General features: G+C 44.0%; 2 protein-coding genes across 8 annotated transcripts in view; one reads left to right on the top strand and one right to left on the bottom strand.

Annotated features, from left to right (window-relative positions):
• On the bottom strand, positions 1-22,693 carry IL4R (interleukin 4 receptor). 4 transcript variants are annotated; one of them, XM_030578670.1, is made up of 11 exons: positions 22,605-22,693; positions 21,507-21,638; positions 13,934-14,047; positions 8,901-9,042; positions 7,843-8,012; positions 6,780-6,937; positions 5,596-5,755; positions 4,140-4,239; positions 3,162-3,240; positions 2,262-2,347; positions 1-2,165 (listed from the first exon to the last, which is right to left on the bottom strand). In XM_030578670.1, exons 3-11 carry the CDS (start codon positions 14,004-14,006, stop codon positions 770-772), a joined length of 2,364 nt encoding a protein of 787 aa, XP_030434530.1. In that variant the 5' UTR covers positions 14,007-14,047; positions 21,507-21,638; positions 22,605-22,693; the 3' UTR covers positions 1-769. The 4 variants fall into 4 exon arrangements, with proteins under 4 accessions (XP_030434530.1, XP_030434533.1, XP_030434532.1 ...); XM_030578673.1 differs by lacking the exon at positions 21,507-21,638 and having other exon boundaries at positions 22,605-22,690; XM_030578672.1 differs by lacking the exons at positions 21,507-21,638; positions 22,605-22,693 and adding an exon at positions 20,409-21,098.
• A 56-nt stretch (positions 22,694-22,749) lies between these two features.
• Positions 22,750-26,596, top strand: part of NSMCE1 (NSE1 homolog, SMC5-SMC6 complex component) — a 28,195-nt gene continuing 24,348 nt past the window's right edge. The window contains exons 1-2 of one of the 4 annotated variants that reach the window (XM_030578685.1): positions 23,218-23,244; positions 23,909-23,984. In XM_030578685.1, the coding sequence (XP_030434545.1) occupies positions 23,233-23,244; positions 23,909-23,984 (88 nt within the window). In that variant the 5' untranslated portion in view covers positions 23,218-23,232. Of the gene's footprint in view, positions 22,836-22,855; positions 23,158-23,217; positions 23,245-23,896; positions 23,985-26,596 lie in introns of those variants that run through there. The other 3 variants (XM_030578684.1, XM_030578682.1, XM_030578683.1) reach the window with 3 other exon arrangements.

The raw sequence follows: 26,596 nt of genomic DNA, 5'->3' as shown, positions 1-26,596 counted from the left end.
TTTCCATTTTCCACACAGTTTATTCCCAAAGGCTATCCTGATTACAACCGCATGAAATTAATCTAGGTCATGTTCATATAGCAGTTCACAAGCCCCTGTCCATAAAGGTAAGTTTCACTGTTTTCTGGTTCATCCTGGTGCTCTCACTCATTAGGTCCATTTGGCCTGTTTTTATGAAAAGTGACATTTTTGATCCCTCACCCAGAACGGAGCAATAATCTAAAGGACAGGTTCCTAAACAGGAGCTATCCACAAAGGGGCCACCCAGTGGCAACTTGGCTGAGTTCGGGGGCTCTGAAGTTTGATTTCTTTCTAAGGATGGTTTAGATACAAAAGTGTTGTGGTTCAGTGACTCATCTGATAAATTAACTGCACGGTCCCTTCCTGTGCTCACAATATTCTGTAACTGCGCTTCCCTTTCTTCCGCATTTACAGACATCCTCAAATGGTCATGTGTATAACATATTAGAAAAGGACATGGCATGTTATTTATATTCTCTTGTATCCTTTCATCTGCACAGTCAGTAGTAGTCAGAAGTACAATTTTTTGTCTCTTGTATGGTCCTCCCAGTCTTCCCCTGAGAGCTAGAATCTAAAGACCACAGCAACTTTGTCTTGCCCACAGTATCTTCATCTTCACCATCACTACAAGGTTCATTAAAGCTGATAATCCAAGGACTGTCCCTGCTGTTTTGTGAGAGATCCTTCTCCTGAACTCAGACCAAAGGCAAAGCCTGTGATAACATCTGAGTCAATGCTATAGAAAGTCTTACAAGTCTATCTGCAGGTCAGATTCACAGATGATAGCTGGAAGTGTTTCTCTAAGGTTGTTGTTTAAAAGGTTGATAAAGGGTTTATAAGGCGACTCAGAAATAGCCTCACTGTTATTGTCACAGTGTGTATTATTGTGTTTAAGAGCAATATCAAAAGGCTGGTAACTAGATGGATTAGAAACAGAGGGGCTGGAAATTGCAGCTGCTTTTTCTGGAAGATTTTGACATGTTATTTGCTTGTGTATTTCTTTCTCTGGCAGGAAAAATGAAAGTCTGTCATGAGCATGGGAGGAAAACCATGGAAAGTCTATGTCTTCTGAACAGGTGATTTGAAAAGCAGTCTCAGTGCAGTCACCCTTGTGGTCAGTATAACAACTTTGATCACCATGGGGTCGATGGGCTTGTTCTTGTCTGCAGGGAAGTATTTGATTCTCTGGAAACTCTAAGGACAGTGAAGAACCTGGGTTTTCCAAACACTGTGTCAGGCTATTGCTAACCGTGGACTGAGACAGGAGGCTGCTGAAGCTCTTATATGCTGTGCTACAAGACTCTGTGGACTGAGACTTGAGGCTGTCAAAGCTCTTATATGCTGTGGTACAAGACTCCGTGGACTGAGACTTGAGGCTGTCAAAGCTCTGATACGCTGGACTATTTATTCCATCTTTGATTATCTCAGAGGAAGGAGCATTTGGTGATTTTTTAATCAAGACCAACAAGTCATGCTGAGTTTCAGAACTGCAAAGAAAGTGGCTTTGATGCAACACGTCTGGAGGATTCTTTGCCTGGGGAGAAGCAGTGTCTGTGTTAGAACTTTGATAACCAGATTCAAACGATTCTTCTGATCGCATTGACTTGGTGCTAGCTGCCCTACAGTTGTAGTCATCCTGAGAGGCTGTAGTGGGAAAGGAGCAAGTGTGTGAAGTATCACATGACTGTTGATCCTGGACTACATTTTCTTTTGGTGTTTGCTGTGACGAATTTTCTGATTCACCGTTCGCAAAGATTTTATGCTCTTCTATGATGAAGTCTGGAACTTCTGTGTCACGAATACTGGTTCCACATTCTAGTAGCTTAATAAACATGTCTGCAAGTGCATCATTGTGTTGAGTGTGTTCGATAAAGCTATTAGCACTGCTCTCACCAGGTGAGCACAAGACGATCTGACCCAGGTTGTCCTCATGGCTCTCAGTTTCAGTGTTTGTTGAATATTCACAGACTTCAAGAGAATCTTCAACCAAAGTGATCTCTGGAATTAGAACAGCCTCATACTCTTCTGGGAACCACTCTCCACATTTATTCAGGCAACTGTCGGGTTTCTCACCACTTTTGACGTTATCTTTCCCCTTCAAGGTTTGGCCTTGAGCATATTTTGCAAGACAGTTCTTACAGCTTCTGTTTTTGGGGATCAAAAGGAAGGCAAATTAATGCTAACTTGATAGCAAAATATTTTATGCTGTAAACCAGAGAAATGTTCTTTATTTTACTTACAGTTGGTGTTCAACGTGAGTCTGTTTCACATCACGGAAAGGTGCCTTAATTTCATCAGTGGACAGCATTTTCCTCCAGACTGAAATCTAACAGAGGCATAAAACAGATTTAGGGTATTGTAGCGAGGTGAGACTTACTGGTGTGGCGCCTCCTGCTGGTTATCCTGGGAATTAGCTCGATTCCAGCCTGGAGCGCCCTCTGCAGGCCAGTGGCTCACCTGCCTCGGGCCCCATGTCCTTCCTGGACCCTGGTGCCCTTTACCTCAGGGTTCTGCCCTTGCAGTACCCCCACTCTGGGTCTCCCCTCCCAAGGGAACCCCCACCCTCTACACCCACCTTGCCTCAGTGACTACTGCCAGTCGTCATCTATCCCCCGCTCACGAGGGCAAACTGCAGTCTGTAAAAGGCAACTCATCATTGGCAAGGAGGTCAGATCAGCTGCCTCTGCCTAACCCCAGGCTGCAGCCTCTGTAACCCCAGTACCTGTTTTGGCCTTTTAGCAAGGCCTGCAGCCTGGGGATTTACCAGGCTGGAGCTCTCCAGCTCCTCCTGCCTTTCCCCTGCTCTGCTCTGCTCTGCTCTGCTCTGCTCTGCTCTGCTCTGCTCTGCTCTGCTCCCTGTACCCAGGCAGCCCAGTCCTTCTCCCTCCAAAGCTGGAGAGAGACTCACTCAGCCCTTGCCTCACAGCCCTTTTATAGGGCCAGCTGTGGCCTAATTGGGGAAGCAGCCACAACCCAATCAGTCCACCCTTTTCAGGCACGGGGAAACTGCCTCACTACAGGTATGGTTGAATTAAACTTGATATTTCTCAGCATCACAGTCAGCATCAGAACATATTACAGCTTTCATTTTTTAAACAAATGGGAAATATGTTTTTTTGTAAAATCTTTAAATCACATACCTGAGCTGCCTTGACATTCTTTACAACCAGATGGCTCTTGGCTGGATTTGGGATTTGATCCCACCATTCTCTCTTAACTCTGTAATGCAAGAATCGTTGCTTACTCTTAGCTGTGTTTGGCCTCAATTCCCCAGTTTCACCACCCCTGCTCTCTCCCCTCAACCAGTCTGTATGCTCCAGCAACTGGGAGCACTTATTCTGTGTATGTCCAGGAGTAACAACACTAGTGTAAACATTTGTGCATATATTAATGATTAACTGGCCTGAGCACTGTCACGTCATCAGAATATTATTTGAGATTGTGAGAAAAACAGGAAAATCTATTAATGTGACTCAAATCCAGCAAATTACTCCTCAGAAATGAAATACTGCAGTAAGATATAACCAGCACTATTGAGATATTTGCCGAGCTGGGAACCCAAAGATGAGAGACACTGCTCTGACAAGAGGAATACTTTATAAAGATGAGGAGGTTGGCTCTATTAATGTTTTAACATTATATTAGCTGCCTTTGCTGTCTTCAAAATATATGGGCCAAATACTGAGGATTTTACTCAGGTCCATTGAAATCAATGAGAATTTAGCCTGAGCAAGGACTGAGTAAAATTGGAGTAAGGACCTCAGATGCAGCCCTTAAAAATGTGTACTAGCCTTTCAACAGTGGGTCTCATGGTACTTTACAAACATTCATTAATTAAACCTCAGCAGGTGCCTATGTAGTCCTAGCACTATAATACAGATGGTTTAGTGGAGAAAAGTGCTGTAATCTAATCTCTTTATGGGCCTGGTTCAGAGAGGTGATATGAAGGTTAATTAATCAATGTTTGTAAAGAGGTTGCTAGTAGATCTTCAGATAAAAGGTCCTTCATGATTACAGAGTATTAGGTTACTATACTACTGTATATGCCATTATGCTATATGAAACCAAATATTTGGCAAACTGCTGCTCTGTAAACCCTTGTGCAGTATGATACATACATGGCAAAGCTGAAGTAACAGATTAAAATCAGAGCTGGGATCAACATGCAGGATATGAGAACAATCTTCTGCAGACTATCTTCTAAAGTTACTCCATAATCTACATATTCAGAAATAAAAGCACAGTCAATAAGCATAGTCATGTCACTGATCTTCTGTGCACCTTGAAATAATGCCACTTAAAGGATTTAAAATAAAGCCAATATTTTATATATACATATATTGTGATGGGGCAAGGCCAGATGGCTACAGTAAAGTACTGAGAAACAGGTTTGTTAGCCCCAGGCCAAACAAATCCCTAGGACCCTGGTAACCAAATGGCAGTTGCTCCAGGTTAATCAAGGCACCTGGGGCCAATTAAGATCTTTCCAGAAGGCAGTGGAGATAGCTACTTTAATTAGAACACCTGCAGCCAATCAAGGCAGGCTAATCAGGGCACCTGGTTTTAAAAAGGAGCTCACTCCAGTCGGGCAGGGAGGAGCTAGATGAGAAGGAGAGTGTGTGAGGAGCTGGGAGCAAGAAGGCAAGGAGCTAGAGTGAGAGAAAGTGTGTGAGTGTACTGCTGGAGGATTGAGGAGGACAAGCATTATCAGACACCAGGAGGAAGGGTCCTGTGGTGAGGATAAAGAAGGTGTTTGGAGGAGGCCATGGGGAAGTAGCCTAGGGAGTTCTAGCTGTCATGCAGCTGTTACAGGAGGCACTATAGACAGCTGCGATCCACAGGGCCCTGGGCTGGAACCCGAAGTAGAGGGTGGGCCCAGGTTCCCCCCCAAACCTCCCAACTCCTGATCAGACACAGGAGGAGCTGACCCAGACTGTGGGTTCCACAAGAGGGGAAGATCACTGAGGTGAGCAAATCCGCCAATAAGCGCAGGACCCACCAAGGTAGAGGAGGAACTTTGTAACAATATATATATATATATATATATGCATGGGGACCTACACTTATGGTATGTGAGGCATTCTAGAACATAAGAACATAACAGTGGCCACACTGGGTCATACCAATGGTCCATTTAGCCAGTAACATATCTTCCGACAGTGGCTCATGACAGGTGCCCCAGAGGAAATGAACAGAACAGGTCATCATCAAGTGACCATCCCCTGTCGCCCACTCCACAGAGGCTAGGGACACTTCAGAGCATGGTTTTGTGTCCCTGCCCATCCTGGCTAGTAGCCACTGATGGACATAAAGAATGGTGGGAGCAGTGGAGTTGATTACTGTGTGGTTGGTCCTTTTGGTGATATGCTTTTTGTTCTCTTTGGAGTCTTTGGGCATCGATCTACAATAAGTAACAGTCTGAGGATGATGATGATTATATTAGCAGCCCTGGGACTCACTGGCTACGTCTCTCTAATTGATACAGAAAGGCAGAAGAAATAGTGTGATGTACACCATATGCTTTAGAATCCTGTAAGATTCTTCCACTAAGTTGCATCTGTTACTGATACTTACCACTGTGAAATTCAACTGCATTGCTCCAGTCACTCCATTTGGTGGAATAGATGCCTGTATAATTACGCCGGACGCTTACAAGGTAGTCATATCCTCGCTTCAACTGCGTTGCAACAATTTCTAAGTGTGTCGTTTGGTAGGGAAGCTGTTTTACAAACTTCTGAATAAAAAGGGAAGTAACCCACTTAGATTCTGTATGGAATATATGTTTAGTTTCCTGGACAGTGTTAGGAGTGACATTCAGTTCATATAAATGTGTTTTACTGATTTCACTGCTGTAACCATCTAATTGATACCTGCTAACAAACCAAAGGCTCAAGATATATTTGAAGAGAAATAAACTCCTTTGCTGTATAATTTAAGGTGGATTAAATCCATTTTTAGCACACAATTAAAAAAATATCAGGAATAATCTAAATAAACACAGAACCTGGCTAATTTATTCTGAGAATCAGCCTATGACTGTTGAACTTCAATATGTTAAGTTTGTTGTTAAAGACTTGAGTTTAATGAAATATGAATTCAGTGGCATCCAGGGCTCAAACTGAGGCAGTATGCAGTAGTATCGTGTCCTGACATCTCTTCAAAGCTGCTATACTGTGCTACAGAATCTCACCTTTCATTTTAAAACAGAGAGTACAGGCTGGTCTGCATGGGACATTAGCACATGGCAAACCAGAATGTGAATTTCCACATCACTAGTCTGCCGTGCACTAATGTCTTGTGTGGCAACTGTTACAGCACACAAACAGTTCCATAGTGTGTTTTGTCATACAGGAGGGGAAGCCACGCCTGAGGAGCCCAGCAGAGCCTATAGGGAGATTCAAGCCCCACCAAGGGGACCCAAGCCCAGTGGAGCCCTGAGAGCAAGAACAATCATATTCTGAATCTCAGCACAATCTACTGTGAGAGGCATCTCAATTTGATGACTTGCATGGGGAGAGCTTATTCTGTGGGTGAAGGTTGGAAGATTACCATCAGTTCCACTCCTGGTGATGTCACTGAAGCAATGTTACCTGTGGCCATAGTGCTTGCTGTCCTTTATGCATGAATGATAGGGGAAATGGCACCCAGCATCTCATCACCATTATTAACCATCTGGTTGAAAGCTCCTCAAGATTTTCTGAAGGACTTTTCATACCATGGATACCAGCTCAAGAAAGCAAAGAAAAACAGTTCTCTACCTCTTCCGGATTCTGCTTGTTCCAGTATTTGACTTCATAGTTTACTTCCTCTCCATAGAGCATGTCCCCTGTGCTGTAGCTCTCGATCCACTTCAAGACGTAGAAGTTATCATTTTCACTCTTCTCAATGGTAAGATTTTTTGGGGGCCTTGGTTTAACTGTAAGGGAGAAACACTGACTCAGAGGAATGGACAGAAGAGGGCTATTCAGTCATAGACAATGCTGTAGTTACAGATGTGGGCAGTGCATTCAGCCTTGTTTCCCTGTGCTCTGGCACAGGGATGTAAAAGCCAAAAACAGAATACTCCTTATTGAAATGGGATTTTTGAGTCAGTGGCATTAGTTGTAGGTCTCAAATACATGTTATCAGTGGCCTGCTCCCAACATGGTGAAAATGCATAGAGTTGCTTCCTAGCTTGTGCTCTGAAGATGGGGATTTGCTTGTGGCATCTTCTTGGTCAACCTCTCTCTGGTGCCTGTGGTCTGGGGATGGGATGCCAAGGTGCAGATTCTCACTCATCCTGCTAGTGAGCAATAATGACACTAAAGAAGGGCCGAGATCACGGCTGCAGGTTAATCACTACACAGGTTTCTTGAAATATTTCTACTAATATCTGAGGTGAGACAGATTTATCCATACAAACTATTTTAATACCAGGAAAGTACGTGGGCACACGTGTGTGTGTAATAGGTATATCTATGCTGACTTTATCCTGTGACATGAGAGAGACAGTGACTATCTTACCAAAGGCTGTTGCAATCTACCAAGATTTAGTTCTAGAAACCCTGTTCAGCCCATTCAGACACTCAGGGTGGTGATTAAACTGTCATGAGATGTTTTGGGGACCAAGAATCGTGGCTAGAGACCTTTGTCCTCTCTCAGAAATAGGCAATGACATCTCACTCCTCATCCCTGAATTCTGTTGCCACATGAAGAATACACTACAGGTGCGTTTCTCTCAGAGAATAAGAAGGTGCTGACTGTGTGATGCTGGGGACGTTGTTGGCTGGGGATGTGGAATGTGATATATCAATGACAAATCTGTAACAAACTGTATCTCACCAATGTGTGCTGGTATTAAAGTGTCATTCCACAGCACTGTCCCGTTGGCCTGTAGTGCTAAATGATATGTGAGGCCTGTCGTGAAATATTCGGACAGAATTATGCAAATGCAGTTGGAAATGGAATTCATGCTGCTGCCTTTTCTATTCTCAGGGATGCATGCATTGTATCTGAAAAATATCAAAATTGATGTAATGTTTACATAGGATTAAGCACTCAGTTCATTTAAACTAAGCCCCCCCATTCAGTGTCATCAGAGAAGGCTCCCAGTGGGTAAGCTGAATCTAAGATGCACAAACTTAGTTCCCAGAAAGCATTTGGTACAAAAGTCTCAGCTATCTGTGTGTCCCCCAGTGAAAAACTCAATTGAGAAAGCTATGGCCTAGTCTGTAAAGGAGAAAATTAACACAGTGAGGACCTGTTCCTCACACGGCTGCATCAGAGAGAGCATATTTGTGATAGAAAGCCTTTAAGTCTGGAAAAGGAAGAGGAGTCAGCTAACCTGTCCAAAGTGATGCCACTTGCATGTCTCTGGGGAGAAATTATAATCAGCTGGGGAAAGCAGGCTGGAACTGGCTTCTGTTGTGGGAGTGCCAACAGACGTCTGCACAATAAGGCCAGGAATAAGGACTTGGCCCTATGTTCTTGTGCTATACGCAGGAGAGCCACTGGGCTCCAGGGGAGAGGATCCTTTCCCCCAAGCTGAAGACAGGGAATACAACCCCTTCTAGGTCACGCAGCTACTGCTGTATACTCCCCACGTGGAGCTTTATGTCCAGTGAAGGTAGCTGCAGATCCATTGGCCCTGACACTTTCCTAGTTCACAGCTAACGATCCCCTCTGCACCAGGGGTGCAGGGAGGCCTGTAGAGTTGTGCTCTACCAAACACAGGGGGTGAGGACCCCGAGCATTGTGCCCTTCCCCATGCAGCAGGATTACATTGATTCTGCTGTGCTTCAACCCCCTTGCAATGGCCATAGAGAGGTGGGGCAGGGCTGTTAATTGCAGCATATTTAACATTTTAACAATGAACCCAGAAAGTGGCATTAAACACTTACACTGTTGAGAAATATTCCTTCTTGTAATAGAGTCGGAATTCCTTGGAGCAGTTTGTTTGTGGAGCCACTCCCCAATGACAAGTCAGCTCCCTGGCATAGTCAGTGAAGCAGTCAAACATCTGTATGCTCCCTGTTGCCATAACTAAGGAAAAACCAACACAACACTGAGCAGTGACAGCAACAGGAAACAAAATCAGCCAGAACAGGGTCTGGTGCTTAGAAGTATAAAATTCTTCTTTTGAAACAGAACTATTAAAGGTTTCAGAGTGGTAGTCGTGTTAGTCTGTGTCAGCAAAAACAATGAGGAGTACTTGTGGCACCTTAGAGACTAACAATTTATTTGGGCATAAGCTTTCGTGGGCTAGAACCCACTTCATCAGATGCATGCAGTGGAAAATACTGTAGAGAGGTATAAATACACAGCACATGAAAAGATGGTAGTCGCCTTACCAAGTGGCGGGTCAGCGCTAACGGGCCAATTCAATTAAGGCGAACTATTAAAATCTCTTAAAGGGAGCGTGAAAGCTCAATCGTTTGACTTGTTCAGATTAAATGGGAAGAAAAACTAAACTTGGCCCACTACAGAGTGCACCCTCGAAATTCTATGGCACAAAACGAAAAGCCTGTACAATCGGAATTTGGGTCAAAGACCCCAAAACAGCTCCCAGCTCACCTACTTTCAGGCCCGAAACATTATCATTGGGAAATTAGTTTATCTCAAGTTCTGTGTAAAGGTTATTAAAGATTAATCAGAGAACAACAGAATCATAGATATTAATGACAGAAAAAGATTAATTAGGCCACAGTGCACTCTCCTAGGAATCAGAATAAGGTTCCTGCCTACAGGGCTTTTTCTAGTGTTTTGTTGAATCTAGCTGCAAACGTTCCAAGCAAGCAGGCTTCCCTCATTCCCTGCGACAGGCTTCCCATAGCCTGATCAAGTTCCCTGTTTAAAAGAAGTTTTCTCCTGATATTTCATTACCTTATTCCTAGTTATGCCCATTATTTATTTATTAATTATTATTATTAATGTGCGTTGTAGTAGGGCCCTGAGGCCTCAGTCAAAATCAGGACCATGTTGTGCTGGGTGTTACATAAACACAGTGGGCATGTCTACACTGCAGTTAAACCCCCACAGCTGGACTGTGCCAGTTGATTTGTGCTCAGGCTAAGTGGCTGTTTAATTGTGGTACAGATGTTCAAGCTTGGGCAGGAACCTGGGCTCTGGGACCCTTCCCACTCACAGGGTCCCAACGCCCAGGTTCTAGCCTGAGCTTGAACATCTGCACCACAATTAAACAGTTCTTTAGCTCGAGTCACGGGAACCTGAGTTAGCTGGAAGGTCAGCCACAGATTTTTAATTGCAGTGTAAAGATACCCAGCAAGACCTGCTCTCTACTCCAAAGAATTTACAATCTACTTTGAAACAAGATACCATGTGACTATACTGAACAGCAGAAGGGAAGAGGGTGGAAGGGCATGTGTGACAATAAACTCATGTAGTTACAAAGGCTAACAACATGCCATGAAGTTCTGAAATGTGAACTTTTAAAAAAACGTCAGTAAATACCACTCATGTTTCCTGTCCTAGATAATTCCTCTCCCTCTCTGGAGCTTGACTCTTTGGGTATTTGTAGATGTTTGTCACATCCCCCTAGTCCTCTCTTATACAAGCTATGCAGATCTAACTCTTCCAGTCCTTCTTTTCAAGTCAGTCTCCTCCACATCCCTGGTTATTTTTTGTTGCTGATGTCAGAACTCTGCCAAACTTGTCAACATCTTTCTTTCTGGTAATGAGGTTCCCAGGACAGAGCCTGCTGGCAGTACTCCAGCTGAAATTACACAAGGGTTAGATAGAGAAAGGATTCCTCCTCTGCTCCAGGACAGGATGATTCTGCATACGCAGCCCAAAACTCTATTGGGCCTTTTCTTGCTGTCGTATCATGCAAACTGAAAATGAATTTGCTAGGAAGTCCCACCCCTTCGGGTTCTTTCAGCCGCTCCTGCTTCCCAGGTTCCTCTCCCCCATTCAGCATTTGGGCTTGGATTATTTCTCCAATATGTCAGCTTGCATTTTCTCCAGGATGAGTTTCGCTTGGTAACTTCTTGCCCATGTTTCTAATCTCCCTAGGTTCCTTTGTATTATTTCTCAGTTATGATCGGTATTTCCACCTACTCCTTATGAAGTATAATCTGAAAAATGTCATGAACATGCTGTTCACTCCTTCTTCAAGAGCATTAATGAAGTTGTTAAAGAAGACTGGATCTAACACTGATCCCTGTGGTACTTCACTAGAAACTTGAGCCAACAAAATACTTTGCTGCTTACCACTGTCATTTGTTTATGGTCTGTAAAAGCAGCAAAGAATCCTGTGGCACCTTATAGACTAACAGACGTTTTGGAGCATGAGCTTTCGTGGGTGAATACCCACTTCCTCATCATGCATCTGAGGAAGTGGGTATTCACCCACGAAAGCTCATGCTCCAAAACGTCTGTTAGTCTATAAGGTGCCACAGGATTCTTTGCTGCTTTTACAGATCCAGACTAACACGGCTACCCTCTGATACCTGTTTATGGTCTGTCATCCTCATTAAAATCCATATATATTACATCTGTTACTTTCACTTCCTCTTCTAAATGCCCAGCCCTTCTAGTCTTAATCACCAGCAGTCCTTATTCACTTGAGTAATTCCATTTACTTTAGAAATCATCATAGAAATCATAGAAGATTAGGGTTGAAAGAGACCTCAGGAGGTCATCTAGTCCAATCCTCTGCTCAAAGCAGGACCAACCCCAACTAAATCATCCCACATAGGGCTTTGTCAAGTCGGGCTTTAAAAATCTCTAAGGATGGAGATTCCGCCACCTCCCTCAGTAACCCATTCCAGTGCTTTATTACTGGGACTCACTTACTTGACTAGTACTACTAGCATGTGTATGAACTGAAGCTTCAGAAACCATTTTTTTTACCTCTATAAAATAAATAATTTAGTATGTTTGGTATGATTTACTCTTTATAAACCCCAACACTTCCAGCTGCTCATGGTTCCATCATCATCTAAATGTCTAGACTGTTTTGCTTGTGTTTTATTTTACTGAGGATAAACATAATCTTATAGGTAAATAATTGCCATGTTCTTTCTTCTTTCCTTTTCTGAACATCAGTACCACATTTGCTTTCCTCATCTTTTGGTATCTCCCCACTGTCCATGTTTTTTTCAAAAACAATTATCAGTGGTTTAGTCAATTAAGGATAAATTTCCTTCAATACCTTACAATGCATATTGCTAATCTGTATAGGTTTACAATTTCAAAGTACTCTTTAGCTACTCTTTATCCATTGTGATTTTTACAAGGCCTTTCTTACTTTTTATTAGTCAAACTTTTATTTATTTTTCCTCTTAAAGGCAGATTTTAAAAGAAGAGTTCAGTGTATAAGCCATTTTTGAATCAGCATTAATTTCACTCCCGCCTAATTTTTAATGGACTTACTTTCTCCCTTGAAATGTAAAAAGCTCTCTCTAGTCTCCTAAACTACGTTGACTAGCAGCATTCATTCATTTGGCCTTTTACTTCCCGTATCTTTTCCCTACAACTTTTAACATGCTCTGTATTTCTTTTACTATCTCTCTTTTTCATTTCTAGCACAGTTTTTTAAATCTCAGATCTTTGAGAATTTCCTTTTGAAACCACATACAATACAAAGTTTACTTTCAGTTTGTATAGTTGAAAAGGAGAACTGAGATACTGAACTTTTTTTTATCTTCAACAAGAAAAATACAACAAAGAAGCTTGAAACATGCAATTCATAAGGAAGGAACAAACCTGTAAAACCAAACATTGACAAAAAGCGGGTAAGAAAATTTTGGAAAATCTAAGCATAATCAAATTAGATGACTTAGCCGATATACACCAGTGGGGCTTGATTCTATTGCAAAATTCCCACTGATATCATTGGAAGTAGAACTGGGACTGTAGGTAGTAAGGAAATTAGCTAATGCAATTTTTGTACCACAGTCAGTTTTGGTTTTTTTTTTTTAAACCATGGACAACTGAGGTGCTAACAAAAGACTGCTCCAAAAGTAAAATGTAGAACTGATTCTCAAGAGGTTAAAGGAGGGATCCTGGCAATCATCTTCCTATAAAACTACCTTCTATTCCCAAGGAAATATTGGAAAAGATATTAAGAAAAAAGTCACCAAACATCTAGGGCCCAATGCTCCTCCTGTTAGATAAACTGCACTTCAGTGGTCTCCAGAGGGTAACCAAGAGCAATGAGCAGCACCTGCGGTTTATAAAGGTTAAATCTTAGCAGAAAAACTTGATTACTTAAAAAAGGAGAGAATTAGTGGGCAAAGGGCACATAGGGGATATCACGTATATGGGCCTCAATCATCTTTCCCTATGGAGGCACCAAAAGGGCTGGGCAGCACCAGGAAACTCTGCAAGGTTTATTTCACAGTTTACAAGAAATTTTCTCTCACACAGTGGGATTTGAAAGGGACTACAGCCTCACAGCCTGTGGCAGAGAAACCCCTACACATTCTGAAGCATATATGCACTGGTCTGTTGGTTCCCCCTCCTCCCTGTCAGCACAGCTTTCCCAAGAACCATGTTGCTGTTGGCTGAGTCTCAGCATGGTGGGCAGTGGTAGTCATGAGGGGACCCACTAAGAGTTTAATACTCTGTCTCTCCAGAGCAGAAATCCACTGGATAGCCTTGGGCCAGCAGGGGACAGTGCTGCAGTTGCAACAACAGGGGAACAGAAAGACAGTCTCTCCAAACATCCGTTTCAGCTCTTTATCAATTCTTGAGTGGGTTTTTTTTTTCACGCTGAAAATATTAGTGGAAAAATATACAAGAACTGTGACTATAGTCTAATATATAAATATTGTTGATATTTGCAATCAGACATATTATTATGGCTTCTGAATTATGGTAAAAATGTTGCTTGTTAATTGTTCTAGTCACTTTAAAGTGTTGTTGATAAATTACTTTTAAATGAATTACATCACAGCATTAGCAAACTCACTGTGATATGTTGCACATGAAAAGAAAAGGGTCCATAAGGCAAGCACTGCAGCCTTCAGGCTGTCAGCCATCATTAGCACTTGTCAGTTTCGGTAGGAGAAGCTGTGCTGAGATCCTGCCAATAGAAAACATTAAAAGCTTAGATTAGTATACAAACTAGCCAAAAGACCCTTCATGTTGCCCCCAGTGTCAGATGTTAGCACATTCAGTGTATTCCAAATTCCCTGAAGCTTTGCCATGGAGTAAAGAGAACAATTAAGGCAGATAAGGATATTACAAAAGAGTTAAATGAGTTCTTTGCAAAAGTCTTCACCCCAGAGACTGCTGGAGAGATACCTACACCAGACTTACTTTTCTCAGGTACTAAACATGAGGAACTGCCAGAAACTGAGGTCCCAAAAGAGGATGTACAGGAACAAACTGAAACATTTAAGAGCAACAAGTCACCAAGCCCAGATGGCTCAACCCTTACTTCATTTCCAGGCAAATTTGTTAAAACAGTAATACAGAGTTATAAAGCACCTATATGACCATGCTATAACAGGTACAAACTAACACAACTTCTAAAAAGGAAAATTGTGCCTCTTTAATATACTAGAATTCTTTGGGCATATCAAGCACATAGTGGATAAAATAGCTCCAAATGACATTATTTGGACTTTCAAAAATCTGTTGACAAAGTCCCTTAAAAAAGCTATTAAAGAAACTAAGTGGTCATGCAGTGAAAATACTGTCTTGGATTAGAAATGGCTAAGGTCTTGTCTTCACTAGAAAAGTACAGTTAGAACACAACTTTGAAGAGTTGTGTTAACTAATACAGTGTTTACCATGACACTGTAGGCAGTGTAGACAGAGACAAGTCTTGTTCAGCATTATGTCAGCTGGTTACAAGCAAACGCTAGTCCCTTCCTCTGCTGCATATGGTCCTGTCTACTGTTCGAGACATTGCCTTTTATCAAGTGTTGGGAAGAGTTGCAAGCTGAGTTGCTCCTATATTGGTTATAAATTATGAGAACACAGAAGACAGTGTCTTGGGTTTTGTATGTGTGTAAATGTCTACACACATACAAAAACCCAGTTACAGTGAAATGGAATGAAAGGACCGGAATTGCTTAAATACATTTCAAAGGACTTCTCCTGTAATGAAGCTTCACTCCACTATCAGGCAGGTTGCACTGTGCTATTCCGCTCCTATTTACTATTCTATTTCCCAAGCTATTTTAGTTGCTGAGCTATTCAAAATGGTCACAAAATTTTTTAAATGGTGTATTGTTTTCCACTCTCCTCATATGAAAAAAACCCAGTGAAAGCATTGGAAAATTTTAACCTTAAAGGTTAAGGTTTCACAAAGTTTTGAGTGACTGAGCATAAGGAGTTAAGATGGAAACTATAAAGTGAAATGCATTTCTATTGATCTTGTTAGGCCTGAATAAAGATATTGCAGACAAAACCAGGTATGCCAACCCGACCAAAGTCAGGCTAACAGAGGTTTGTGGGTAATCCCTGAGTGGAAAAGAACTGAGAAGCAGCATGTCTCACGAAGCGCTGGGAAAAAGTGAAATAAGGGAGGGGCTGCATTCCTGGTATAGTACCAACCATGCAGTGTTAGGAACAGTTCCTTTAAAGAACTGATAAGAAATCCATCCCAGCCTCCCTGTTTTCACTCCTTGGTTCAGTTCTCTGTCTGTTTTAACTCCCTTACATTCCTAACTTCTGGTGCTTGCTAAGATATTGTTAATATGTATATATTGCAAGTATGAGAGCTTTGGGTTGCAATAATTTGAGCTGTCATGTACATGAATAACCCTGGAAATAATAAAATAGAGAGAATTAATTCACCCTTTTCATTCTTCCCAGTGACCCTTAACACGCACACTCTTCCCTTCATTCTTCCAGTGTCACTAGTCTCATCTTCTTTCACTCTCACCTTTAGACCTTCTACATCACCCTGCTCCAGAAATGACATCCCTGGCTCTCTTCCTCTCATAATTCAAATTCTTTCCAAAACCCACTTCTTCCAGGAGGCCTTTGCCAAATCTTTTAAGGGTTTCTTGGAACACTAGTCATGAGACACCATTACGCAGCAGTTGACTGGAAATCAACCATTTCCTCTCTTGAGAAATCCAGACAGAGAAGGAATAATTTGTATTTGGAGAATTTGTACTTATTTTTCAGTTGCAGCTGTTCAAATCCAAAGGCAGCTGTGTCCTTTTGGGAATATTTCTTACTCTTTGGTCAGTCATTTTTTGTCTGTTCGCAAATGCTGGTAAGTCAGTTCTCAAGTAGTGTGTATGAGATTGTCAGGGACTCTAACCCCTGTCATAAACAGATAGCTAAGGGTTAATGTTCTGTTAGACTCTTTTCCCTTGTTTTGTCATCCCACTAATCCCCCTTTGTGTTATTGTTTTCTCGACTTGCAGAAGGTTAGTTGCAGTATCAAGGCCTTAGACTGTAGGGTCACAAGGCAATGGCCATGTCTTATTTTATATCTGTTGTGCACATCCATGGTGATATATAAACAACAATAGTTACCGCCTCATTTTAAGTTTGGCCACTGCATAAAAGAAGGCCTTTTACTTCAGAACAAGGAACAAAACATTATTTGTATATGCTGTTTGTAAATGAACCATTCCTTCTGACTTCTTCAGTACCACTCTCCTTGTCCAGCCGCCACCACTTTGGCTGTTCACAACACATGACATTTTACATGTCCTAACTGCCAGTGTCCTAGTGCTTGATTACATAAAATGAAGTGTGTCCCCAGCAGATGACAAGACTCATTGAAACAAAGCTCTCTAAATCAATAGGGGAAAAAAGCTTTTAATCAAAAGAGGGCAGACAGTTTCTCTCCAGTAAAACCTGAACAGGTAATTTTTGTTGTTGTTGTTTTACTGAAGATATAATCAGATTTGTGCATTCCAAGATGAGCGTTCACGAAGGGGAAGAGGAAAAGGCAAAGGGTGTCCTGACATGTCATCTGGATCTATGACCCATCCACTAACCTCGTCTGCAAGCAACAAGGTATTTTCTTAGATAATCTTGGCCTGGAAGAAACTGCAAGTGTCTAGCAGTTGTCTTTACTTTTCACCAATTATGTTATTTGTCTTTATTTTTACCAACTATAAGAACTGTAAAATCATTTCAGGCCCACAGCTATGGAGTTCTAATGTGTGACAGCTGTCAGGCACATATAGTAACAGCAGATGTCATAAATTATACCTATAGGCAGGGCCCAGTATAATCCAGGGCACAACTGAACAAAATCTGCAGCAAAAATTCCAAAAGTCTGTATCTCCATGACATATCTTTCATTCCTATCCTCCCTCCCCCCCCCCCCCGCCCTACGACTATGGCTCGAAGTGGAACATTCTCATTATGTAGCAAAAATATTATTTTTGTGGTATCTTGGAAAAATGCTGTGACACTGGTAGACTAGGTACCATCTCCTGCCAATGCTGTAGGCATCAGCTAAGCACTGACAAATCCAGAGCTGGAAACCAGCCCAGCCCATATGCATGTTATTATTGTTCAAAACAAGTGTTAACTTGCAAGGATGTGTTTAGTTTTTAGACTCTATAAAATGCTTGTAAATTGCTGCATGCATCAATCTTATTTATGATGTCTGTATCCCATGCTATAATATGTACGTTTTGCTTTATAACAGTAAAAATGTCTGCTCTGAACCTGTGAGCACAGGCAGGTGGCATAGGTGCTGGAACTAGGGGTGCTGCCCCCTGGCTTGAAGTGGTTTCCATCATTTACAGGGTTTACAGTTTGGTTAATTGGCTCCCAGCACCCCCACTGTACAAATTGTTCGAGCACCCATGGCAGGAGAAGTGCCTACCTTGCCCACCAAGGAGGACTATTAGAACAAAGTGGGCCATTGTGAAACAAAATGATTAAGGCTACGAGTTGGTCACCGATTCTGTGATTTTACATGACCTCTATGTCTTCAGCCCCTGGTGGCAGGGCTCAATCTTTCATGATTTATTGTTTATTGCCTGCATCCTGCCTGTGACTTATTAAAAATACCTATGACAAAATCTTAGCTTTAATCATTATACAAAGACTTTGCTAATTGCCCCTACACAGGTTACGTGCAGAAGGGCTAGTCCCATCAGTTTTAATTTTGGAAGAGAGAAATTAAAACAGCTGACAAAATTTTTCCATCTCTTTGCAGTTTGGACTCTCACAGGGACGGAGCTAGGAAACAAACGCAGCTATCCCCCTAAAAGGCATTCAGTGCTGACATTACTACACCTGTCACCTTTTGGAACCACAGACTGTAACTCATATGTGTATATATGTTGCCTGCTTTAACCCGTAAATAACTCTTGTGACTGGTTCCCCGCGGGGTGCCACCAGGAACTGGGGTATCACTGAGCCCTCTGATCCACCAGCCTGGGCTCCCTCTCACACTGTGCTGCTGTGACAAGCTGAAGACACGCTCAAGGTCTTACACTTCCACCAGCATACACACAGTTCGGGACACACCCAGCTGCAGTTACATGCAGTCTCTCTGACTAGCTACTGCACGAACCAAACTGGAAAAGCTAAACCTGAGGTAACTCAGCTCCCAGGCACGCACCCCCTCTGGAGCATAAACCCAAAATTATACTGTCCTGCGCGGCACAGGGAACTGTACAGAGTAAGCTCATAGAGTCCCCCCTCCCGCAATGTGGAGAGGAAATGCAACAGCGTGTCTGAGCTAAGATGCACTCCCCTCCAAACTCACTGGTTTAGATTAAAACATAAAATAAATTAATTACAAAAGATAGATTTTAAGTTATTATAAGTGATGGCAAACAGATCAAAGCAGATTACCTAGCAAATAAACAAAAAAAGCAAACTAAGCTTAATGTTCTAGATAGATTGGGTATGAAGAGCAGAGTCTCACTCTAACTGATGGTACAGGCAGACTTGTAGATTCTTAAGGCACAAGCTGCATTAGCTTTACAGCTTAGGTTTCTCAGCTCTTCATACACAGGCTAGAAATCACTTTAGACTGGGTCCAGCACTTCCCCACTTTCATCTTTGTTCCTCAGGTGTTTCCAGGAGTCTTGTGTGGGGAGTGAAGAACAGACAAGGTCACTCCCTGCCTTATATAGCTTTAACTTATGGTGGGAACCCTTTGTTTCAAAACTTAGTTCCCAGACCGGTTTGTGGAAAAATACTGACATCCCAAGATGGAGTCCAGAATCATGTGGCCAGGTCAAATGTCCTTGTAGAGTCATAGCAGCCATTACTTACAGGCTGTCTGGAGTGTTTTCAGGAAGGCTCACCAGGTGGGAGGTAACCTTCTCCTAAGGTCTATTGTTTTCCCTAATAGCTCATTGCCCTGAACAGAATCATAGAACTGGAAGGGACCTTGAGAAGTCATCTAATTCAGTCCCCTGCACTCGTGGCAGGATTAAGTATTATCTAGACCGTTCCTGACAGGTGTTTGTCTAACCTGCTCTTAAAAATCTCCAATGATGGCAATTTATTCCAGTGCTTAACCACCCTGACAGTTAGGAAAAACTTCTTAATGTCAAACCTATTTGCTGCAATTTAAGTTCATTGCTTCTTGTCTTATCCTCAGAGGTTAAGAAAAACAATTTTTCTTCCTCCTCCTTGTAACAACCTTTTACATACTTGAAAATTGTTATCCTGTCCCCTCTCAGTCTTCTCTTTTTCAGACCAAACAAACCCAATTTTTTCAATCTTCCCGCATAGGTCACGTTTTCTAGACCTTTAATCATTTTTGTCACTCTTCTTTGGACTCTCTCCAATTTGTCCACACCCTTCCTGAAATCTGGAGCCCAGAACTGGACAGAACTGGTCCAGAATAGCCCTTTCCAACCAGCTTTTTAGACTAATAACATCTTGTCTAGTGGGCATTACCCATGCGTAACTACAATTGAAGTACAGATAAATAGTCAAGATTTATAACTTCAGATACAAAAATGATCCATGCATATAAATAGGATAATCATATTCAGCAAATCATAACATTTCCAATTATACTTTACAGAACCCATCTTACATAAAATACACCATAATTATGCTATAATCATATCATAATAATACTGCTATGACAAATATGGCATGCAGTGCCACAACTCTTTTATTTCTTTTTCCTGGTTAATAAATCCTTAGTTTGTTTACTATGGGATTAGCTACAAGCACTGTCTTTGGTGTGAGATCTGAGGTACAAATTGATCTGGGGTAAATGACCAGTCTCCAGGACTGAAGCAACCTGAATATTTTGTGATTTTTGGAGTAAAGCAACCATTTATCACACAGTTAAGCTTGCCTTGGTAGCAAGATAGACTGGAGTGCCCAAGGGGACTGTCTGTGACTCCATGGTCAGACTGTTATATTGCTTCAGGAGTTCACATTTGTTGCTGGGTTGGTGAAATCTCATTATGGACCATAACACCAGTTCGGGGTCCCTACCCTGCTTTTTGACCATCTACCCAGAGGTTGACACTCACCATTGTGAACCACGGCACACAGCGTGACAAATACTATATTCCATTTCTGCACAATCTCTGAGTTCAAAGGTCCCTGACTGAAATAACTAGGACAATTCACTCCTCTCAGAGCTATTGCTGCTGGCTCTCTGCAGACTCAGACAGGCATCCATTCACACTTTTGATGTTTTCTTCGCAGTCATAAGGACTAGAAATGTAATTCTTTAAAAAATGAAATCTGAGATTCTGGAAACCATTCTGCAGCAAGGGATGAATTCTACAGCAAATTCTATGATTGCTGAATACTCAGGACCCTGGGTAAAGTGGTCTCACATAGGGGAATTTGCAGGAGGTATCTGTGAGGAGGTTTTCATGGTGACACATCTTCTTGAATTTTCAGTTTTGATATGGAATAGAAAAGATATCAACAGGCTTCTCTGGGTTAAATAACAAGAAAGAAAAATTGGTTTCTGCCAACAGCAAAGTTTGTACTGACACATGTAGTCTAACCTCAAAATTTCCTTTTTAAATAGTTTAATTCTGACAGGAGTTGGAGATAAAGCTGAATTTCATTAACATCTGTGAGAAGTTTTCAGTATTTAGACTACATGAAGCTTCCTTAGTCATCTAAAAGTGCTCTTCTACATTTACACCTTTCATATTCCGATATATCTCCTGTTCTCAGATGTGATCAGTATTGCTGTATAAGCCCTAGGAAAGATAAGGGAACGTTCAGTAAAAGTAACTGGAATTCTATTAATTCTTTCCTGTGGTACTTGTATCCAGTTCTAACAAGCGAGTGACTCTAATGAAACTTTTTTCAAACAATTCCAGCTACAGCATATTGATCAAAGTGCTGATAAGAAAGACAAATATGATGACTCCTCCAGCTACCAGTAGAGGAAGGTTGGGCATTCAACATGTAGGAGTAAAAATGAACAGCTTTCTATACTTTCAGCGAAGATAAATGTAAATACAAGTCAAGCCAGTAAAACATACAGTTCACAACACAACTCTCCTTAGCAAATAATCAGATAAGGGTAAAAATTTTCTTCAGTTAAATATAAGACAGAGAGAGACAGAGACAGGTTGAGGTGGAACCTCTTTGGTATAACTTGCCTGAACCAATCTTCATTTTCAGGGCTGGAGAGTGGATTTTGTTATCAGGTAACTTTGTCCCAAGCCAGTGAGTGGGAAGCACTGTTCTACTCCGTTCTTCATTTTCACAGGAGGCACTGTACGAACTTGTTTCTTTCAGTCGGTAAAAATTATTGCACATTTCCTTATTACACGCACTCTCCTAAACAGAGTGGAATTTGCATTCCCAGCCCACTCATTTACCTTTGGCAAACAAACGTCTTATTTTACATGGTACAGTCCTACTCAACAGAGTTCCCAGCAATGACACCACAGAGCAGGCAGAAGGAAATAATTTGTGACTCAATGGAAACACCCACAGAGCAGGCAGCTTCCTCCTTTTATTCTCCTCCCCACATGGGGCTCAGTTCTCACCAACGCTAGCATTCCCTCTTTCCTTCCCCTTCAGGAGCATGGCCCTAGACAAGTTAGATACGTTTTGTGATTTTAAAAAGCAGCTCACAGACCTGTGGCATTTCATTTACAATCAGTGCCCTGGAAACTAACGCCATATTCTCAAAATGGTGAGCAGAAGCCATGTGACACCCTTACCTTTGTAGATGTCAGATCGCTAAAACCCATGCAACACTTTTTGAGATTTTCAGTGTACAAATTGGATATTTAGCTTTACTCAGCACTCTTCACACCAGGCTTTGCAATTTCTGTTTATTCTTGCAGAATTCACTTATTCTTATATTAAACAAATCCTGCATCTTGGCAGAGGGGTAGACTAGATTACCCTTGTGGTCCCTGCTAGCCCTATGGTTTTATGATTCTGTAAATCAGACACAGCACTTCCCATTGTAAGCTGGTGTGTTCAGTGGTCTATACCATTCTCAGATAAGCCTTTTGGGGCTGAACTTTCTGATGCATATTCTCAGCCCTGAGATATTACTTATTAGAAAGTCTGAAGAAAATATATGTTTGGCTGTAGACAGTTACAATACAGCATTAGCCTCGCCAAAGTCCATTGACTTAAACTACACTCTAACAATGAGCTTTTCTTCAGTGCAAAGTTAACTTATGTTACACTCCGAGTATTGCCCCAATTCAAGTCCAATCTACACACAAAGCCCTTACCTTGACCTTGGTGGTGCTTTTAACTCAAGTAGGCTGGCCAATCAGGAGTTACTAAGGGTGAAGTGCAGGTGAAACTCGAGCTGCTAATGTGACCACTTTGCAGTGCAGATGGAGTCAAAAAGTGGGCAGCATGGCTCAGTGCGTGATCTGATCCTGTGTTCCTAGAAAGGTGCTGGGAGAAGCAACTGACACCTCAAGAGAAAAGGTTTTCAACTTTCACGCTCCCTCAAGGTAACAGACTCTAATTCCCTAGGACCAATAATAGTGAGGGGTGAATTTCAGCCAAGGGCCTTCACCCAATGTTCAGAGCTAGGAATCTTTAGTAAAAGGCCAAAAATTTATGCGAACTGAAGAGAAAGCAGAGTACATTGTAAGCAAAAATATTCCAACTGATCTTGATAGCTGGGTTGCCTCATAGCAACCATGATTGTGACAGCCTGCAGTAATGCGCAGAGCAGCATAATGATGGCCTGAGGCGCCCACCGCCACACTAGCACACAGTGCCCAGGATGGCACACAGCACCCCAATGGCCTGCAGCAGGCGAGCCAAGTGGTGAGATCATGCAGTCCACCTCCCTGCCCAGCTGCCGGGACATGGGCAGCAGGGAACCCCAGGAGGGCTTGGGGCATGGAGCGGGAGGTGTGGGAGATACCCCGGGGGCTGTTTGCGCCAGGGGGCTGGCAGTGCAGGAGAATACGGGGCAGGAAGGATGCTGAGGGGGCAGGGGGAGGGGCACTGCAGACCAGGATGGGGGGTTGTTAGAGGGGAGGGGTCGCGCTGGGGGGAGTAGCGGCGCGGGCCGGGTTGTTGAAGGGGGAGGGGCAGCGCGCAGGGCTGGGGCAGGGATAGCGGCGCGGGCGCGCTTCTTCGGGAAGGGGCAGCGCGCGCAGTGGGGGGGATGTTGGGGGATGCGGGGGAGGGGCAGCGCGCGGGGCGGGGGGAGGCATAACGGCGCCGGCGGGGTTATTGGAGGGGGAGGGGCGCGCGCGGGGCGGGGGGAGGGATAACGGCGCCGGCGGGGTTATTGGAGGGGGAGGGGCGCGCGCGGGGCGGGGGGAGGGATAACGGCGCCGGCGGGGTTATTGGAGGGGGAGGGGCGCGCGCGGAGTGGGGGGGATGTTGGGGGATGCGGGGGAGGGGCAGCGCGCGAGGCGGGGGGAGGGATAACGGCGCCGGCGGGGTTATTGGAGGGGGAGGAGCCCGCGCGCGCGCGGAGTGGGGGGATGTTGGGGGAGGGGCAGCGGGGGGGGTTGTTGGAGGGGACGAGGCGGACTCGGATCAGCCGAGTTATCGATGTCAGCAGGCGACAGCGGCAAGTGCCGAATCCTCGAGTCCCGCCCGAAAAAGGAGCAGCGCCGGGCCAATCAGGGCAGGAAGGGGTGAGCGAGGGGGCAGGCGGAAGGTTGTTTTGTGGGGCAGGATAGGCAGTGGGGTAGGTAGGCGGGGGGCAGGGTAAGTTGTGGGTAGGGTAGGTTGTGGGGAGTGGGAGGGGGTGGGGTAGGTAGGTAGGTAGCAGGGTAAGTTATTTGGAATGCATTGGGAGGGGGTGGGGTAGGTAGGTAGGTAGGTGGCAGGGTAAGTTGTGGGTAGGGTAGGTTGTGGGGAGTGGGAGGGGGTGGGGTAGGTAGGTAGGTAGCAGGGTAAGTTGTGGGGAGTGGGAGGAGGTGGGGTAGGTAGGTAGGTGGCAGGGTAAGTTGGGGGTAGGGTAGGTTGTGGGGAGGGGGTGGGGTAGGTAGGTAGGCGGGGGGCAGGGTAAGTTATTTGGAAGGTATTGGGAGGGGGTGGCGTAGGTAGGCGGGGGGCAGGGTAAGTTGTGGGGACGGTAGGTTGTGGGGAGTGGGAGGACGTGGGGTAGGTAGGTGGCAGGGTAAGTTGTGGGGACGGTAGGTTGTGGGGAGTGGGAGGAGGTGGGGTAGGTAGGTAGGTGGCAGGGTAAGTTGGGGGTAGGGTAGGTTGTGGGGAGGGGGTGGGGTAGGTAGCAGGGTAAGTTATTTGGAATGCATTGGGAGGGGGTGGGGTAGGTAGGTAGGTGGCAGGGTAAGTTGGGGGTAGGGTAGGTTGTGGGGAGGGGGTGGGGTAGGTAGCAGGGTAAGTTATTTGGAATGCATTGGGAGGGGGTGGGGTAGGTAGGTAGGTGGCAGGGTAAGTTGTGGGGACGGTAGGTTGTGGGGAGTGGGAGGCGGTGGGGTAGGTAGGTAGGTGGCAGGGTAAGTTATTTGGAATGCATTGGGAGGGGGTGGGGTAGGTAGGTAGGTAGGTAGCAGGGTAAGTTGTGGGTAGGGTAGGTTGTGGGGAGTGGGAGGAGGTGGGGTAGGTAGGTGGCAGGGTAAGTTGTGGGGACGGTAGGTTGTGGGGAGTGGGAGGACGTGGGGTATGTAGGTGGCAGGGTAAGTTGTGGGGACGGTAGGTTGTGGGGAGTGGGAGGAGGTGGGGTAGGTAGGTAGGTGGCAGGGTAAGTTGTGGGTAGGGTAGGTTGTGGGGAGGGGGTGGGGTAGGTAGGTAGGTAGCAGGGTAAGTTATTTGGAATGCATTGGGAGGGGGTGGGGTAGGTAGGTAGGTAGGTGGCAGGGTAAGTTGTGGGTAGGGTAGGTTGTGGGGAGTGGGAGGGGGTGGGGTAGGTAGGTAGGTGGCAGGGTAAGTTGGGAGAGTAGGTTGTGTGGAGTGGGAGGAAGTGGAGTAGGCAGGTTGGGGGCAGGGTAAGTTGTGCGAGGGCATTGGAGGGGGTAGAGTAGATTTCGAGGGATTTGGAGGAGGTAGGTTCAGGGTAAAATTAATTCCCTGATTTGCAATTTAAAGGCAAGGGCACATGTGCATGAGACTTGAACTACCTAGTGAGCAAGAGGAACCTCAGCATTTCCCATGCCAGCTGCCTGCCTGGGGCTGGGCCTCGCAGGCCATCTTAGTAACACTCCAGCCCTGGGCAGTAGTGACTGAAAGTTACCTCCATTGGAGGACTCTCTTTTTGCCAAAGGGTGACGTGAATTTGGTGGATCTCAAATCATTTCACAGCATGGAAAGCAACCATGTCACAACTGGCTGTAAGTGGGTGCCCCAGTCAGTCAAGAGGCCAAAGATCACAGAGTCTGAATTGCTACCTCTGACTGAATCTCCAGGGGAGCACAGTGGCCCATTGGCAGGGGCAGATGAAGCTATGAACAGAGTGGGCTTCAGTAGGTTTTGGTCAATTCACTTTAAAGAGAGAGCAGCAAAGAGTCTTGTGGCGCCTTACAGACTAACAGACATAGTGGAGCATGAGCTTTTGTGGGTGAATACGCACTTCGTCGCCATCCACGAAAGCTCATATTCCAATACGTCTGTTAGTCTATAAGGTGCCGCAGGACTCTTTACTGCTTTTACAGATTCAGATTAACACAGCTACCCCTGTGATACTTTAAAGAGAGAATGAGCCCCAAACACACTGTAAACCTTTTGTGAATTTTCTTTTCATCCAGTCCCTAAAGCTATTGGTAAGACACTGCCCCTGGCAGTATACCCTCTGGCTGGTGATAGCTTTGAGAGTTTGGGGAGTAACTGAGCTCTTACATCTGTGTGGTGTGAATAGAGAAGTTACAAGTTCTGTTTCTGGTGCAAAGGCTACTTCAGTCTTACAGCATATTGTTTCCTGTGGTGGCATTTGGCATTAGTTAGAAAGCCCAGAGAGTAGAAACAGTATTCCATGTGCCAATGCTAAAGAAAAGTAAACAGTTCAGGATTTTAACATCATTTATTATGTGCCAGTATGACTGGCAAATGTGGGCAGAATTGTTCAGTTCACAGAAGGGCTTAGGGTAGTGATTCTCAGCCAGGGTTATGTGTATCCCTGGGGGTACGCAAAGATCTTCCGTGGGGTACATCAACTCATTTAGATATTTGCCTCATTTTACCACAGGCTACATAAAAAGGACTAGTGAAGTCAGTACAAACTAAAATTTCATATAGACAATGACTTGTTTTATGTTGCTCTAGATATTAGACACTGAAATGCAAGTAC

Source organism: Gopherus evgoodei, chromosome 10 (genome assembly GCF_007399415.2).
Source record: "Gopherus evgoodei ecotype Sinaloan lineage chromosome 10, rGopEvg1_v1.p, whole genome shotgun sequence".
NCBI classification, from domain to species: domain Eukaryota; kingdom Metazoa; phylum Chordata; order Testudines; family Testudinidae; genus Gopherus; species Gopherus evgoodei.
The sequence above is the reverse complement of the archived record's forward strand: the minus strand, read 5'-3'. Positions and strand labels throughout refer to the sequence as shown.

Bases quoted from the DNA above. Each gene is read 5' to 3' on its own strand.
- IL4R (XM_030578670.1), bottom strand. From the start codon at position 14,006: ATGATGGCTGACAGCCTGAAGGCTGCAGTGCTTGCCTTATGGACCCTT. The intron at 9,043-13,933 runs GTGAGTTTGCTA...GTTTTTCCTTAG, and splicing joins TTCATGTGCAACATATCACA to TTATGGCAACAGGGAGCATA. The intron at 6,938-7,842 runs GTGAGATACAGT...TCTCCCTTACAG, and splicing joins TTTAATACCAGCACACATTG to TTAAACCAAGGCCCCCAAAA.